The sequence below is a fragment of the Sapajus apella genome, unplaced genomic scaffold (genome assembly GCF_009761245.1).
Source record: "Sapajus apella isolate SASKATOON/1434 unplaced genomic scaffold, GSC_monkey_1.0 scaffold9, whole genome shotgun sequence".
NCBI lineage: Eukaryota > Metazoa > Chordata > Mammalia > Primates > Cebidae > Sapajus > Sapajus apella.
In genome coordinates, this window is record NW_022436949.1 from 41,840,745 (window position 1) to 41,858,822 (window position 18,078).

At 41.2% G+C, this 18,078-nt stretch overlaps 1 protein-coding gene across 1 annotated transcript in view; it reads left to right on the forward strand.

The window, feature by feature from the left end:
• The first annotated feature begins 5,421 nt into the window (after window positions 1-5,421).
• HS6ST3 (heparan sulfate 6-O-sulfotransferase 3) overlaps window positions 5,422-18,078 on the forward strand; it is a 727,472-nt gene continuing 714,815 nt past the window's right edge. Inside the window, exon 1 of the mRNA XM_032277286.1 lies at window positions 5,422-6,275. Coding sequence (XP_032133177.1) covers window positions 5,569-6,275 — 707 coding nt within the window. The 5' untranslated portion in view covers window positions 5,422-5,568. The remainder of the gene's footprint in view (window positions 6,276-18,078) is intronic.

The window sequence follows — 18,078 nt, forward strand, 5'->3', positions numbered from 1 at the left end:
CCTGTGGACTCATGTCTGTAAATTATTTTCCCCACCGTTGCCAGCCTAGCCCATATCCCCATCATCTCTTGCCTGGACAACAACACTCACTTCCTAATTGATTTCCCTGTTTTCTCTTTTATCTTTCCTAATCCATTCTTCATGGAGCCCAGTGAGCTTTTAGTATCAATTAGTCCTGTCGTTTCCTCAATGACTACTTTGCACCCACTATGATGGCTCTGACCCCAAACCTCTCTCTCTGTCGTTTCTCTATTGTCTGTCTGGAGCCCCCTAAACTCTTTCCTGCTCCAGACCTTTGTGCTTTCTGTTCTGCTTAGAAAGCTCTTCTCCAAGATGTCTGCCACAGCTGGTCCATTCTAATCCTTTAGGACTCAGCCCCTCTGCCTCTATGTAACAACAGTCTTTTCTGACTCTCCAGTGGAAAGGCCTGCCCCATTCCCTGCACCCTGGCATGAATTCTTTTTCATGTCACCCTGCTATGTCCCCTCTTAGTACTTGTAACTCAGTTGACACCCCTTTTGATGACAACTCCATCGTTCCAGTTATTTAGGCCCCAAACTTCTGTTTCATCCTTGACTCCTCTCCTTCTTTTACCCCACCTTCAATCTGTCTAGAAACTCTGATGGCTCTGTCTTGAAAATGCAGGCAATCTGATCACTTCTGACTGCCTCTGCAACCACCCTGTCTTGGTCTGGGCTGCTGTCAATTCTCACCTGATTACTGGAATAGCCACTTAACCAGTTTTCTTGCTTCTGTGTTTTTCCTCTTATAGCTGGCCCTCAATAAAACACCCAAAAGGATCCCTTTAAAACTGTTCAAATCCTCCAGTGGTTCTTCGTTTCTCTCAAAGTCAAGTTCTTACAATGGCCCACAAGGCCTGACATGACCGTCCTCCCATCATCTCTCTAGCCTCTTCCCTACTGTTTTACCCAGCTGGAATTTAAATTTTTGAGGGTAAATATTATTGTCCTTATTGTTCGTCAATGTATCTTAAATACCTAAAACTACCTGCCACACAGCAGGGCCTCAATATGTATCTTTGGATTGAATGCATGAATCTTGTTTACTTCTTTATAATTTATTTTTCCACTGTTAGGCTATGAGCTACATGAGGACAGGATCCTTATTCTTGTTTCATAGCATATCTAAAGCATTCAGAAGAATATACAGTAAACAGTAAATGTTCAACAAGTCCTTGTCGAATAAATAAATGAACACCTATTGGGAAAAGATTAGTGCATCTACTTAGACTACACTGAGTTAATGAATACATTCTACATACAGATGGTTTCCATCCATTCTTATAGGCAGCTATCTGTGGTGGATGTTATACAATAAAGCAAAGAATGAATTGTTCAGATAAATAGAACTTTATGGAAAGTGGTATGTAGGGTCATGGTTGCCCCAAAGTTACAATCATGTAGTGAACTGGAATACATCACAATCAGTATATATCCCAATTCTTTCTGCTATTGGCTCTAAGTATGTAGGCTCTGTCTGCTTAACTTCCTGAGGAAAAAGAAATCTGCCACTTTGATGGTTATTTGCAAAACTGCTTACCCCAGGGGCTTTGATGGTGGGAAAGATTGTTTACAAAACTCGAAAAAAAAGTCATTTCAGTGTATAAGAACACTTTCTATTCTTGTAGGAGAGAGTCATGCTGCCAATGACTTACATTATCTGTTTTATTTTCATCCCTATTGAAGGGCATTCATATCTCTCTTCCTCTGTGCACCTATAGGGGATCCAAAACTATTCTCGGTGATTGTTTGGATTGTTAATCTCTCCAGGGTTTCCTCAACATTCTGAAGGCAGTTTCTGGCACCAAAGGGAAAGTGGAGAAGTTGAGATGCAATTTTATCTCCCAATTGAGCTTGATTAAATGGGGACTGTTCTAATCAAAAGTTTAAATCCTGGGGGAGTGTGATGTTGTTAATAGGTTTGAGAATATTGGAGAAGAACAGAGAGGAAGTGTACTAAAGTCAAAGCAGAGAATCAGGCAAGAAAATAATTGTAGTAAAGCTTATTAAGTCATAAAATTAGGTGAACAAATTGCTTCACAGATAGTGTTAAGCTCATTGCTAGACTGGCAAAGGAAGTGGAAGAAAGCTCTTTGAAAACATTATTTTTACTATTTTAATAATTTGTGTAGGAATCACAGTAGCTGCAATCTGTCAGGGAGAAACAATTGCCAGCTGGTGTCATCGTGGAGTAACTACAGTAGGCTGAATGCAAATACGTTTTGCCTTTTTACCTGGAGAGCATTCAATTTTAGAAAGTTTCTATTCATTTTTGCCTGCATGTAAGGTCTGCCCTTGTAGATAAGGAAGCCTGTTTGTTGTGTGATTTAAGAGCTTTGATTAGGTTCATACCAAGTTCCACAACTGTAATAGGGAGACCACACCTGGGACAGACTGTATTTACACAACCAAAGTTTCCTATTATTAGAAAACGAATTTTTGAGTACATGCCTGAATTGTCTGTGTAATTGCCTTGATTCTATGCATTGTTTTCCTTGTGGTTACTTCAAGGAAATGGTGTCACTTCATTAGCTATTTTGCTGAAAACAAAAAGAGATTTTCTGGAATAATGTTCTTTGCAAAGCATTAAAGGTACACTTATTTATGGAAATACACTTTTTGTTAGCAATGTAGCTGCTATATGTTTGTTGTACATTTTTGTTTTACAATTCTCCTAAGTAATTTCTTTTAACAATTATATAATCATTTTATGATCATTATTGCTATTTTTCCCTCTTTCTCGTAACTAATAGACTAGGTGACAAAGTGCTGCAGGATGTAGAATTGCTCTGCTTTGCCTATAAAGCCAGGAGGAGAGAGAACATAATTTAATTATTCTACTGCAATTCTGTTGTCTCTTCCTTCCTCTTGACTCAAATGGTCTCAAGAGGGGAGAGAGAACAGTATGGGCTCTGTTGATGTTAGTTGAACTTCAGTGGTGAAGTGAATGTGTTTCTGGGATATTAGTGGTTTCTAATCTTGGCTTTGCTTTCACCTAGCTTTCCTTGCTTCAGTTTCCTCTTTGAAATGGGATATTATACTTCTCTTATCTCCTTTGAGTGTTGTTCTGAGAAACAAATGAAATAATGGCTGGGAGAGTGCTTTCCACTATACAAATTACCACTAGCATTCTGGTTATCCATTTGGGTAGCTAACAAGGTGATGTTTATCCATGTGATATCAAGCAATTTTACAGGAAATGAGAAGCTTCTTCAATAAGGTAATATAAAAAAAAATGATATTTTAGTTAACCGAAGCAGAGGTCTGTATATATTAACCAGATATATGCAGAATATAATTGTTGGGTTTTATTGGTTTTTGTTTTATCACAATTCCTTGCTGTGGAGTGTGGTGTGATGACATTAAGAAGATTTCAAACTTAAGTGAGAGAAAAAGAAATGGACTCAAATAAGCTTTAAAGAAGCTGATTCATCTTACCCAACACCTTTCCTACTAATATAGACTCCTACATATTAGGAAAGGCACGGGTTGGAGTTGTTTATAGAGTTGAAAACAGAAAGGAAGCAGAGGAGGGAAGTTTTGTTGAGAAGAATTCCACCTGTCTAGAACAATAAAAATAACTTCCTATGGGCAAACTTTGGCGTCCCTGAAAGAGCTCTGGATCTTAACTGATGACTGCAGAGGGGACACCGTGATAAATAGGTGAGATCAGCAGAGTGTCTCGGGAAGAAACAAGCACTGCATGGATTCATAAAGAGACCAGGTGGGAAGGTGGGCTGCTATGAAATATTATAGCACACCTGTGGAATGCCAGGTGGGGTGGACTGCAGCTGGTAGTGTGGCTGGGAGGGACCCATCGGCCTGGGCCAGGCAATCAGACTGCCTGGTCCTCATCTTCAACACATTGCCACTCTCCACTCGGACAATAGGTCGGGCAGTTTTAGGGATTCTGGTGGAGCAGTTACAACAATTTGATCATACATCTATTCACTATCTGAAAAATAGAAGTTGTTATTGAGGAAAGATTTAGTTCTGGGGTAATACTAAAGGCAACATCTAGGTGTTTGAGAAATAAAGTTTCCGAAAACATCTGCATACAAATTAGGTCTGATCATGAAATATAGACAAGTTTAAGCCTTACCACCATTGTTGGGAAGGAATAAACCTTGAACATTTAGGAGTTCAATGTCTATTAGTAGAATGTGTTTTTTGTTTTGTTTTGTTTTGTTTTTAGGAGGTGATCCCTAAACTCCTTTTTATGTTCTAAGTAACGCATGGTTGAGGGCTGGACTGTCTAGTGCTGAAAGAAAGTGTGTGTTGAACATAGAGACCGATACACAGCAGGTTAATGGATGCTGGTTGAATACAGTTGCATAGTTGGACGCACCAAGTTTGTTGTTAAGGGAGGATCAGCATAAAACTCGAGCACCAGTTAGAATGTCTTGGGTAGAAATTCATAGCAGCCTGGAGCCAGTTTCCTCCGCCGAGAAGGGAACTGCCAACCAGTGTGAAGTCTTGTCTAGGTGAGTCTTCCCGAGCGTGTGCAGGTGTTATTCCTGCGAATAAGGCCGGCCACTGCCAGACGGAGGAGCTCCCCATTTAGAGTTCTCAGATCGCTTACCTCGGGGCCTCTGCTCGCCCCACCTTTGCCTTTCTGCCAAATCTCTCCTCGCTCCAGGGCGAAGGGATTCCCACCCCCAGCTGCCTCCTCCAAACCCAGCGGAGCAGCGGACTCCTCCCCTGGAAACTCCTCCGGGGCTGGGGAAGGCTTTGGCGCATGCTCCGTACCTAGGGCAGGTTTTTGCTGCGGGTAGCAGGGCTCCTGTCACACCGGCTGGCGGGTTGTGGCGGTGCCAGCCTGTGTGTGCGAGTGTGTCTGCGTGCCTGCGCCTGGGCGGACAGCCCCGAGCGGCAGTGCGACTCGCCGGGAGAGGCGTCTCCGCAGAGGCGCCTCGCCCGCTGCCGCTGCGCTGCGCTGCGGGGGCAGCTCTGCAAACTTGCGGCGAGCGCCGTCCGCCCTCGCGGCTCCAGAGCCCCGCGACCTGCCGGCAAAGGCGCCGGGCGCGCGTGCGGGGCGCGGTGCCCGCGGCCGGCCGGGGAGGCGGGACCGGGCCGCGCCTTCGCCCTTCGCCGGCGCCCTGGCGAGCCTCATGAAGCCCCAGCGCTCGCGGCCGCAGCTACCCGGCGGCCCGGCTGCGTGCGGCAGGTCAGGACCCGAACCCCGCTCCTCAGCTCCTGAGCGCCCCCGAGCCGCCGGCGGGATGCCGCGCGTCGCCTGAGAGCGCCGCGCCGGGGCGGGAGCAGGGAGCGGGCCGGCCCGGGCGCCCTCGGGAGCGCAGGGCGCCCCACGCCGCAGCCGCAGCCGAGCGCGCCGGCGCCCGCCTCCCCCGCCCGGCTCGCAGGCCCGGGCTCCGCCAGTCCCGAGGGCCGTGGGGCCGCCAGCCAGCCGCACGCCTCGGCGTCAGGGGCATGGAGGAACGGCGGGCTCCGAGCCGCGCCCCGGAGTCCCCGAAACTTCCGAGCGGGCGCCCGTCTGCCCTGCCGCCGCCTCCGCCGCCGCTTCGCCTGCCGGCCTGAGAGCGGGACCATGGATGAAAGGTTCAACAAGTGGCTGCTGACGCCGGTGCTCACTCTCCTCTTCGTGGTCATCATGTACCAGTACGTGTCCCCCTCCTGCACCAGCTCCTGCACCAACTTCGGGGAGCAGCCCCGCGCGGGGGAGGCCGGCCCGCCAGCCGTTCCGGGTCCCGCCCGCCGAGCTCCGGCGCCGCCTGAGGAGTGGGAGCGGCGGCCCCAGCTTCCCCCGCCGCCCCGGGGGCCGCCCGAGGGGCCTCGGGGGGCCGCGGCGCCGGAGGAGGAGGACGAGGAGCCCGGAGACCCGGAGGAGGAGGAGGAAGAGGAGGAGGAAGACGAGCCGGACCCCGAGGCCCCGGAGAACGGCTCCCTGCCCCGGTTCGTGCCGCGCTTCAACTTCACCCTGAAGGACCTGACCCGCTTCGTGGATTTCAACATCAAAGGGCGCGACGTGATCGTGTTCCTGCACATCCAGAAGACCGGGGGCACCACGTTCGGCCGGCACCTGGTGAAGAACATCCGGCTGGAGCAGCCCTGTAGCTGCAAAGCCGGCCAGAAGAAGTGCACCTGCCACCGGCCTGGCAAGAAGGAGACGTGGCTCTTCTCCCGATTCTCCACCGGCTGGAGCTGCGGGCTGCACGCCGACTGGACGGAGCTCACCAACTGCGTGCCGGCCATCATGGAGAAGAAGGACTGTCCCCGCAACCACAGCCACACCAGGTACTGTCCCCCGCTCTGTCCCGCTTCTTCCTCCCAGCGCCCTGTCCCTCTTCCCCAGTTCCGACCCAGAGCGACCCCGCGCTCCCTGCCCCTGCCGGTGGTTCCCTGGCGTCTTCAGCGGTTGGCGCCGTGGTTTTGGGGAGGGATAAAAAACCTCTGGATAGTGCCCAGGTCCTGAACTCATTCTTCCCCCAGCCCCCACTGCTTCCCGCCACCCCCTGCCTTCACCACCTAAGGTGTGCGGAGTCACTGTGTGGATCCTTCTTGGTGCCTAGTACGCTGTGGCCTCCCTCCCAGTGGACGCTGGAAACACGTCCTGAAATGGGGAGGGGATCGCCCTCTGGGTTAGAACAGCCTTGTAGAATTGTGACCTTAAGTTTTGGAAGTGCAAACCCAAACCCAGGAAAAGGCAGGGCAGGAGTTTTCCAGGCGTTGCGAAGCCCGAGACGATTATAATCCCTTCATAAGTGGCGTTTGGGTGGCAGCTCAGGAAACAATCAATCCTCTAGATGCCACTTTGAAGACACACGTGCAAATTCCTGCCTCTACCTCAGTAGATAACTCTAATTCTGGAGATGGTCTTTGTTGTCCAGCAGTGCCAGGATTTGGACTCACTTGTGCTCAGAAATATTTCCATTCTCTTCCTAGGCCATTACATCAACTTATTCCAAAAGTACTTGTTAAATACTTATAAGATGCCTCACAATGTTCTAGGTGCTAAATGAGTATAAAGATAAAATAACATCCCTTGTTTTCAGGATGGAATGACATTCTTGATCCCCTGCCTCCCACCCTTAAAAAGCAATAATACAGTGAAGAATTAGGAAAGTTAAAAATCTTAATAGCCAATGAAATGGCTTACATTATTAACATGCTTTGAGAGAGGCATGGGCTTAAGAATTTGGTTGAATGCTCTTTCTGCCCATTGCAATTTGAAGACTAATCTGACATGCTTGCTCGAGGACAAACATATTAAAAGCTTGGAACACTAGTTCATTGAAGTTTTTATCTTAAAGGTTTCAAACAATTTGGTGTGAGGGAATAGGAATTTAAAAGCTCAAGCTCATTATGTTGATATCAGATAGCTTTTGCATTTGACGTTATAGAAAAGCATCATTTGCTGGAAGCTACCCGTATTCTGGAATTCACCACCACTGAAGCATCTAATTCTACTTCATTTCTCTAAGAATGAGCAAAATTTCATTATGGGATTTTTTTACTCTGGCAATTTTTCAAATACGTTCCTCCCTGCTCCTTTTCCTGTTTCATTGACATTGGTTAATAAGAAATTGTTTGGATTTGGAATGAGGGCATTAGGCTCTTCCCTTTGTATATTTTATGGATCTTTGCATTTAAATATTTTTAATAGTATATTACTTTAGATCTTGCTACTCTCTTTTAGCTTAAAACAGTTTTTCAATTAAATATTACTTCCAAACCTCCTAACACATAACACGATTACTTCAGTGAGACACAATTTCTGCTACATTTCATTCAACCTTGTACTCTGTGTTTAGATTAATTCCTGATTGACCCCAAAGAGTTTGCTAGACTGCTTCCCAGCTTCCATTTTCACTAAAACTGGAGTCTTACTGATTATCACATAGAAACGTCTGATTACTCTTCAGTACGGGCTGGTGTTATTTTTTCTCCATGTACATAAAAGTCATAGTAAATAGATGAAGATTTTGGAGGAGTTAGAGAAGGATGTAAAATCTAAAAAAATTAGATTTTTGCTTAGTGATGAATAATGCTACCACAGACCCTGCATAGATGGCAACCAGTAAGGTCTCACTTCTATGGGAAATACTTAATATCTCTTTACTCTGTGACTAGGAAATCTCTACCATGACTGTTTAAACATATGATTTCTAGTGTGTGATCAGACTATTTTCTTTATTTAGTAATGAAGCATAAACATTCATTTCTCCCTGAATCACAGGTTAGCAGACAATTAGTCACCCTGTTCTGTTTTTTTTCTTTTTTTTAAAAAAAATATTTTTTTGGTAGTATTTTGCTTGTACCTCACTTTACAATTTGTCTTTCTTTTCCTTCCCACCCTCTCTGTCTTCCCAGTAATTCTCAAGTACTTCCTTGCTCTAGGTACTGTAGGAAGGAATAGTTGTGGCATATGCGAAGTGTCCTGCATCAAAAGCTATAGGGAAAAAGTTGAAAGGATGTTAACAGTAGCATCTCTCTAGCAGAGAAGATTGAATTAGTTGTCTGTCATTGTAATGTCTGTGTACAGCATTCTGCAGTCAACTAGATTAGCCTGGATAATGGAGGGTACATTTTCACAATGTAAAATGGCAGATAATCTATTACTACATAATGGGAACAAGGTTCTACTTCAAATAGGGCTGACTCTAAGCAAAATTGATGAGTAGATCTTGTTGATTTTGGTTCCCTAGTCTCTCTGCTTTTGGTGCCCCCAAAGTACCTCCTCCCAGTTTCACTCAGAGATCAGTGCCCTTATGGATGACATAATAAGTGAGAGTAAGGATTATGGAGTCAGATAAATATGGCTCTTGTACTTACTAGCTGTGTATCCAGGAGTAAGTTACTCTTTCTGAGTCTCAGCTTCTTCACTTTTAAAGTGTAGATAATAATTAGTATGGCCATTATAGGAGTGTTGTGAGAGCTAAATGAATCAATACATGCAAAATGCTTAGCATAGTATAATATGCTGGCATATCGTACTTAATATGTGGATATTCAGTAATACTGCAGTATCAGTTGTAAATTGCAATAATAGTTTCCCTATTCAAGGCCTTCTTACTAAAAAAAAAAACAAAAAAAACATGAGATCAGTTTCTTAGAGAAGCACTGTGTAAATGGGTCACCTTACAGAGCTGCCGTTTTATGATTACTTGTACTAAGCATCCTAGGTTCCAAACTTAATATGTTGGAAATTATGGACATTTGGGCATCAGTCATTGAAGGGGCAAGGCAGGGAACAGAGTTGGGGGCACACAATATAATTGGATATACATTATTTTGATAACACAAAAAACTATCCGAAATGGGTGAGAGAGGACATGAGAACATCCAAGACTGAAGAAAGAAGGGGGAAGCCAACTCTGAAAAAAAAAAAAAAAAACATGCGAACTTGAAGGGGCCATCATATGGATTATGTGGGCAGTGAGGGGGCAGGACTCTGGGCTGGTGGTTTGAATCCAGCACAGAGGTAATTTCTGACCACAGAAATTGGTTAGAATAGGATGATGGCACATTGGAATGACCTCTTTTATCGTATCACTGATGATTTTTTTCTTATTATTTTTGTGTTGCTTTTTTCCCCTCAGTTATTTCTTTGGAAGGTTTTTCTTTCTCACTTCCTTAATGCTTCCTTATTACTGTATGCCCCTTTATCTGCATGTCCAGAGTCTTAAAAGACTCCTTTTCAGCATTCTTGAGTATGTGTAGAATTATAACATTTTATGGCTAAGAAAGACTGAGGAGAGAATCTAGTCCCACATTTTTCATGGGGAATCTAACCATAAAAAGGCGAAATGATACAACTAAGGTGTCTTGAGGGAATTCATGTCTTCATTTCATAATTTATATTCAATGTTTTGTTTACTCTCTCTTCTGTTTACTATGAAAAATGTAGTGGAGCATGCCTCAAGCACCTACTTATGTGCCAGGCACTATGATAGTTCTGGGAATTGAGTTCTGAACATTGGCAGCCCTGTGTAGCCTAGGCTTCATCTTTGGTAAGTAAGTATCACTCCCATTCTTAAATAATGATGGAAAGATATTCTATCTGTATCCTTTTATAGGATAGGATGGCAATTTTTCTCTTTTATGACCTGCATTCTATTGGTTTTGTTAGTGTAGTTTGAACCCTGTGGATGTTATATTAAATAGGACCTTGTGTGTTGCAAATGATACAAACCTAACTCAAACTTATTTCAACCAGAGGGGAATTATTGGCTTATCCAGTCACGTCACAGGAAGGCAGGGGAGAGGTGGTTTCAGGAACAACTGGAACTGGAGATTTGGGGTCTTTCTTCACATACTTCTTTGTGTATTGATCTCATTCTATCAAATTGGCTAATTCCACAACGTGGGTAAAGGTTCTTCGTATCTAATAGCTCCACAAGCTGAGAGAGAAGCAGGCCTTCTTGGAGCTCCAGTTTGAAATTTTGGGGAATGACTCTGGTTAGCCCAGAGTAGAACTTGTGACTATTCTTTCAGTCAATCATTGTGTCCAGGGAGAGAGAGAAGGCCTCTCCTTGTATTACAGAAGCATTTCTATAGTGTGTGTGCGTGTGTGTGTGTGTGTGTGTGTGTGTGTGTGTGTGTGTGTTTTATGTGGAAGAAGAGGAGCTAGCATAGATACAGCTCCTGGATGGACCATTGGGTTCTGGACAATCTCTCTAACGGTTTCAGCTGTCAGTGCAAATACATGAGAAATAAATGAAACTTCAGATCTCTTTTTTGTATTCCACTTAGGAAAAATTTTAGGCCAAACTGCAACTTGAATTTATTTGCAGCATCTGGAAACCATCTCATATGAGAATTAATTGAAATAATGTATAATATTTAATATGGAGATGAGAAAAATGAGGAGAGACATAAAGACTGCCTTCAAATAGTGAAAGGAGAGAGATGTGGAAGGTGAAGGAGACTTGTTCTGTATTGCTCCAAAGGAGAGAACTAGGATAAGAAGTGATGAGATTTCAACTCAAAGTAAGAAAGAACTTAATAAAATTTATAACTGTCTAAAAAGCGCATGAACTCTTTTGTGCTCTTTTATCAGTAAAAACTTTAGGAATGCCTGGTTAACTACTGATGTTGTAAAAGGAATTTCTTCTTGGGGAAGGGCTGAGCCTGAATGGCCTTTTATTTTAAGTTTCATTAGTTCTAATCTAAGCTGAGTGCAGGGTATCTTTCTTCCCCTACTTCCTACCCCATACATAGAAAAGAAAAAAAGGATTATAAATGAACTAGTCCTCTAGCATTTGTAAATATTTCTACTGAGGAAACTTTTTGTCAAGTCTGATGGTATAGACTGTTTTACACATTCAGGGCCAAAAGCAATAAATGGGTGCTGTGTATTAGGTTGTCTGCTTCTTAATAATAAGTATAAAAAGATAAGATGAGAAAATACAACACACCTTGCCACAAAAACCAGAACCACTTTGAAACATTATCTGTTTACTGCTTTTCCTTTAGACAGCAGGCTAAATATGTATATAAGGAGGTTACAGAGCCCTGTTTCAAAGACTAGAATATTATGGCCTGTACTGCTTTCAAAAGCATAATCTGTTTGATGTCTCTTCTAATTAGAATTGTTGAACTGCCAAGAAGGTTAATTTTTACCATAAGGTTTTTGTAGTATAAAACTAAAGAGCAGTGTAAAATAAAGAGATATGAGATTGTTCTGTCTGTAGGCTGTATCTACTGGTTTGTTCATTATAGGGTCTCCTAAAGTATTGCTTCTGCTTCAAACCAACAATATTTGCTAGAAATCAGAAAGATGTTAAACCCTTCCAGTTTTTTGAGTAGTGAAGACATAAATTGAAAGTAGTAAATGGTAATAGATGACTTATGCTTCTGCCTTTTTCTTGATCGTTACCTTGGAATTTTTGATTGCGTTAATTTTAGGGAAATAGAAATACTCTTGTAATAGTTAGAAGTGAGGTAAATTTAGCTGCCAACAATGTGGATTTGCTTAGACTCTTATATTATTATTCCCCAAAGCTAATTATTATCATCTCATTTTGACTAAAGACAATCAGAAGCTTATGGCATTTGAAAGTTATTTATGCATGGTAACGAACTAAACAGTTTAATTGAGACTGGCAAATCCTAATGTGATTTTAAGAGCCATGAAATAAATGATCGGGCCAAGAAATAGGTTCAGTATGAAAACAATTAGATGGAAAATCCAAATTAATATTTTGTAGTAATCACTTATCTTGTTTTTGAGTTTGTTAGATTGTAGATATCATTTATAAATTCCCTGTTGATTTTAATTGACCAAATTAATATTTTATAGTAATCACTTATCTTGTTTTTGAGTTTGTTAGATTGTAGATATCATTTATAAATTCCCTGTTGATTTTAATTGGCTAATACAACTTTGTTTAAATTATAGCTAAGCTTTCATGTATTGGGAAGTATAATAAACATTTTTTAACTTGGACAGTGTTATTTGTTTATATCTTCCTCTGGCAAATACAGTTGCTCAGTAAGACACTTGTAAAGTGCCCAGCACAGAAATTAATTTATAAAAGATTCTCAACAAATGTCAACTTTTAGATTACTTTGAAAACGTATCAGCATAACTTGACAAGACTGTGTTCTTTGAAATATGGAATTATCGAAAGTTTTTGTATCATGACTCTGTTACTTCAGGTGCAAATTCTAATTATTAGTGGTTGCCTTCCATAATTAGCAAGATGCCCACTCCCCAGATTCTCTAGAAGTAGAGTAGAAGTAAGTATGAAGACCGGAGATTATTGGACTACTTGAGGGGGTTTCTCCTTTTAGACTCTATGCCACACATCAGAAATTCATTTGGTTACAAACAGATGTATTTGCCTCTTGAAAAGATTAATGTAATCATTCATTTGAGCTTTAGAAAAAAAGAAGCAGGCTAAACTGAGAGGATGTGAACTCTGATGTAGGGTGGGAGGATGAGAAGGTATATATTAATATAATCGCTTGTGCATATAGATGCTGGATTACTACTTGTCAAAGCCAGATGGTTGAGGTGGTGGTGGTTGGAGATCGTAATATTGGAGAACAATAGAAAGAGATGATGAATTAGGAAAAAGACTTCAAGAGAGTTTGGAGGAAAACAATGACAAATTTATCAGCCACTGAAAATCATGTGAATGCTTGATTTGTGAATGTAATTGGGTAATGTTCAAAAGCATGGGCTCTGGCCAGGCATGGTGGCTCACACCTGTAATCCCAGTACTTTGGGAAGCCAGAGGTAGGTGGGTCTCTTGAGCCCAGGAGTTTGAGACCAGCCTGGGCAACATCGTGAAACCCCACATCTAAAAAACTAAGATAATAAAGTAAAATAAAATAAAATAAAATAAAAGCATGGACTCTGAAGTTAAACTTCAGTAAGTGATTCAGCCACTTAGCATCATGTGGCCCTGGGTTAAGTCAGTTACCTGCTCTGCACTTCAGTTTCCTTCTCTGGAAAATGGCAGTAAGAAGAGCACTATCTCATGGTGAGCTTTGGTAACTGATGTGGAACTCTTAGGACAGAGCCTGACACATAGTGAGGAAATCATAAAAGAGTTAGCTATTGTTATTTTCTCTTGAGACTTGTCTCATACATATATGTTGTTTTTATGTAAAAATAAAATGATAGCTAAACCTGCACCATGTTTTTTGTATTTGGGACTTCTCTTCCTGAATAGTGTAAAAATGAATTTTCAAGGTGTGATGCAAAAGAGAAGCCATAAATGACAAAAGTCAATGTTAATTCTTAGGATGCTGTGGATATTCAGTGGGTGCTCAGTCCCAGAATGGAAACTCGCAGTCTTTTTTTTCCCCTCAGCATATAGTTCTATTTTTTATGGGAAATTAATGAAAGAGCAATAAAAATGTTTAGACATATACAATTAAATTCATATATGAAGCAATCCTGCAGTGAAATTGAGTTAGTTGCCTGTGGGCACATAAATATTTGTAGTTCATTGCTATTATTAATATCTTACCATGCTTTTATTGGTAAGTACTGTGTCATTTGTTTTCAGAACCTTGCATTTGACATTGTGTATTTATGTTTGCCCCTACTTTCTGGTTTCTGTATAGACATACGAGGGTATAAATGCTAGCCACCTCGATGTCCTTGGTATTTATTTATTAGATTTACAGAGTATTTCTTCCAAATAATTAAAGGTTCTGGATATTTAAGTGTAAACCTGAGAGATGGCATCTGTATTTTGGGGACTCTGGAAACGTGTAGAATTTTATGAGTTTACTTCAAATGTGAAAACATAGACCTAGAAAGAAGAGTAAATGTGATTTTAAAGAGAGACGTGGTAACTTAATGTGTATGTGTAAATCTGAAGGTAAGAGCCCTATAATATAGTAAAGAACAAAGTGACATGCCAAGGAAGAGATAACAGATAGTGATCATGTAAAGCATAAATTAGAATAGTACAAATGAGGGAGAGAAGAAGAACAAAAGTAGTCAAGGTAAAGAACTGAATCAGAAAAAAAAAAAAAACTGAATCGGAAAGAAGGTAACACTGAACGTAGAAGACAGAAATTTATCAGGTATGCAATGGTTTGTCTCATTAGTGCAGTTATGGGACGTAATCCACTATCCAGAAGGCTATCTGATTTGGAAGGCAAGTGTATTTAAATGCTGCGAATGTGTATTTATCTACTTATACATTCTTTTTCTGTGTCATACAGCTGTTTTAAAGCATTGATAGCTTTATAGGTCCTGGCAGCAAGTAGAGGCACACTTTGGGATTTCAAATGAATTAGTTTGAGAGGTATGGACAGGGATAGGGAAACCAATATTGGACCTCAAGGTACCTTGCAACCAGTAACAAGGGGAAACTGTTAACCCCACTGGATGTGAAGTGGCAGAAGGAGAGAATGGTGTTAGCAGTATTCATGGCCTGCTGGAGGCTAACAGGAGTGCTAGTTTCAGTAGTAGGAGGGAGCCGAAGGAGAAACTTCTGGAGAGGAGATGTTTGCAGAAGGCAGCCACTGCTAGAGCTGTAGAGTGGAGGCCAGGAGAAAGCAGTGAGAGCACTTTCTCCTCCCACCTGTTCATTTCCCTCTGTTGTCTTCCACAGAGTGAATCCACTTAGAAGCGAAAGGGCAAGAGAGCTAGCTGATACATTCCGTGGCCTTCAGCAATGGCAGAGAATGATAGAGAATGGATTTGGTGTCCAGTGATGGGAGGGATGAAAATGGAGACTAATTGCACGGTGTCTAAAAATAGTTTGAAATTTCTTCTAATTCGGTTTATGGATGCCCTGGTTGTGTTCTACAAATGAGACTGAGAACAGATACCCCATATGTTAGTACCTGTACCACATGTTTTCTGCATGGACGATTAGTCTCCACCTAAAGAATGATGAGTGCAGCAAACGGCTCCTCACCGAAGGAACAGGTACCACAGACAAAGTGACTTTTTGCTGAGTAATAAAAATAATGCTAATTTGGGTGTTTGTCATCTTAGTACCCCAGAATCATCTGATAATAGTGACAGATTTGGCCAGTTGTATCTGCATCATGATGCACAGTAGACAACACACATTTTATAAATTTGAAGTTACATGACAATATTAGTTAAGGCGTGGCAAGTAGCTTGCAAAACTGGCTGTAGTTTGCAAAAACATTTATGAGATGAGACCCTTTCTGTTGCTTAGATTTTCTTCCAAGAGCATTAGAATTCTCTAGAGTAGTTTGTGAGCTTTAAGTCTCTGAAGGTAATAGGTGAGGGAAGAAATACATTGTGTCATGTTTGAAACTATCATCTTATTTTTAGTTACAATTTTAAAGGACTTTTGAAACGATGTTTCCATATTTATTTTTGTATATAGGTGGTACATCTATTGAGATTGGCACATGTATGTCACGTTCATTACTCCCATCCATAGGAAGGGATTTTGAGTTGCTGGAACAGTGTCATCCGTGGAAAATATATCAACCTGAATCCTCTTTGTCATTGTACCGCCTTACACATAGCTGTCTTTTTGCTTCTCTCTTGCTCTCTCTCTCTTGTGCATGCACATACACCATTTTATGACATAGAATCATCAATGGCTTGTAAACAGAAGGATCATTTTCAGGTCCTTGTCTCTGTGTGAAGAGTCACTTGCCACAAAAAATTGCCTGAGAAATTGTTTTCTGCTGGCTATGAAAGTTATTAGTTCTAAGGAATGTGCACTCTGTTGAACCGAATTTAAGTCCAGTTAATTTAAAAAATCTGGAAGAGATATCAGAGGAGGTATTTTTTTTCCTCACTTGGCTTCCTTGAGTTTTTTGTCCCTTCTGTATATTCGATGAAAGAAGTGGACTAAGGGATATTTCCATTTGTAATATTTCTATGAATAAACATTTCTGTCACTACTTTGATTGATACATGCCAAAAGTACTTGTGTATAAAAACTTCTCACAACGTGAAGGAACCTATGTACTTTGGAAGTGTCCAACTTATTATTGGGTGCATTCTTAAAAAATTTAAAAATATTTGCTAGCCGGACATGTTGGCAGGCGCCTGTAGTCCCAGCTACTTGGGAGGCTGAAGCAGGAGAATTGCTTGAACCTGGGAGGAAGAGGTTGCAGTGAGCCGAGATTGCGCTACTGCACTCCGGCCTGGGTGACAGAGTGAGACTCCATCTCAAAAAAAGATAAAAAAAAAATTGTGAACTCTCATGGACCATTCTTTGTCTTTTAAATTCAGACTTAAGCCTAAAACACCACTGCAGATAATTTCTTGGCTTTGAAGGTTTTATTCTCCAAGTTCCTTATGTGTGCTGTAAAGAATAATTAATGTAATGAAAAAATCAATACTGTGTATAAATTATTTAGGCTTTACTATCATTGTAATTTTCTCTTCAACACCTATTGATCGGCAACAATTCATTTGTTAATTTCTTCCTAATAAGATATTCATTGTATTAGGTCTGTAGTAGTGCTGTCCCTGCACTTTCGCAAGCAAGTCATGAATTACTAATGACACATGGAACAAGTTAACTTGCTAGTGAGTGGTATGAGATGGAAAACAGGCAAGGGGAGTGATTTGAAATGCAGTCCTATAGAAACACTGTATAGGCGGACAACTGCTAATAATTAAATAAGTATACTCTTACAGGATGTTAATTTGTACTTTAAAATTTCATGGGTATGAGTTTTTCTTGGCATATATGTGTTTTCTTTTTAAAATTAATTTTAAAATCCATGATTCTCTTTTTTTGAGAGTGGGGTGGAGGGGATGCTTTTCCCTACCATTTACAGTAGTGCCTTGAAAATGATGGTTATTAAATGATGCTTTGACAGTTGATAACAGAATTACCTCAGAGAGTAGGAAAAATCTGAAACCTTTTTGAAACCCAAAAAGAGATGAGTCCAAGAAGAAATCAAACTGCCAAATTCATGGCAAAGAGAACTTTTGCATTGGATAATTTGACAGAGTGGCATGTAGAAAAGAGCTCTAAATTTGTAATCAGGCAACCAGGGTTTGAATCTGGGCTTCCTCACTTACTTGTTCACTTATTTATTATATCACTTCCTGCCAACACATCAGTTTCCTGAGGATGGTGAGTGTGTGGTCTTCTCAATAGCATCAGTGCCTGGAGTAGTGCCTGGTACATAATGGCTGTCAAACACATGTTGACTGAATAAATGAAAGAATGAAACAAAGCAAGCGTAAATACATTTACTAATTTATTAGACAATTTGGATAAGAATGTGTGTTCTATATCCTGTTTTTGGGAATTGTGGGGTGAGAAAATGACTATGAAGGCACTTTGTAAATTATATAGTACTGTGCTATACAAATTTAAATTTATATTGACGTAAGAAGGCTTTTGATATAAAATGGAAAAGGAAGGAGAGTTGGATTTTGAAAATGCAATGAATATGTAATTCAGCTTTCATCGAGCATTTCAAAACACTGGAATGACAAAGATGAAGTTGAAAATATGCAAAATACACATTTAGCTCAACAACTTGTTAGAGTAATGAGCAGTTCCTTTTAAAAGAGGACATTCTATGTCATAAATGACTTACCTAAGTGAATAAGTCTTTCCCTTAGACTACCAGGAAACCTTTTTTCCTACTACGGATTTGGCATAGATCAAGG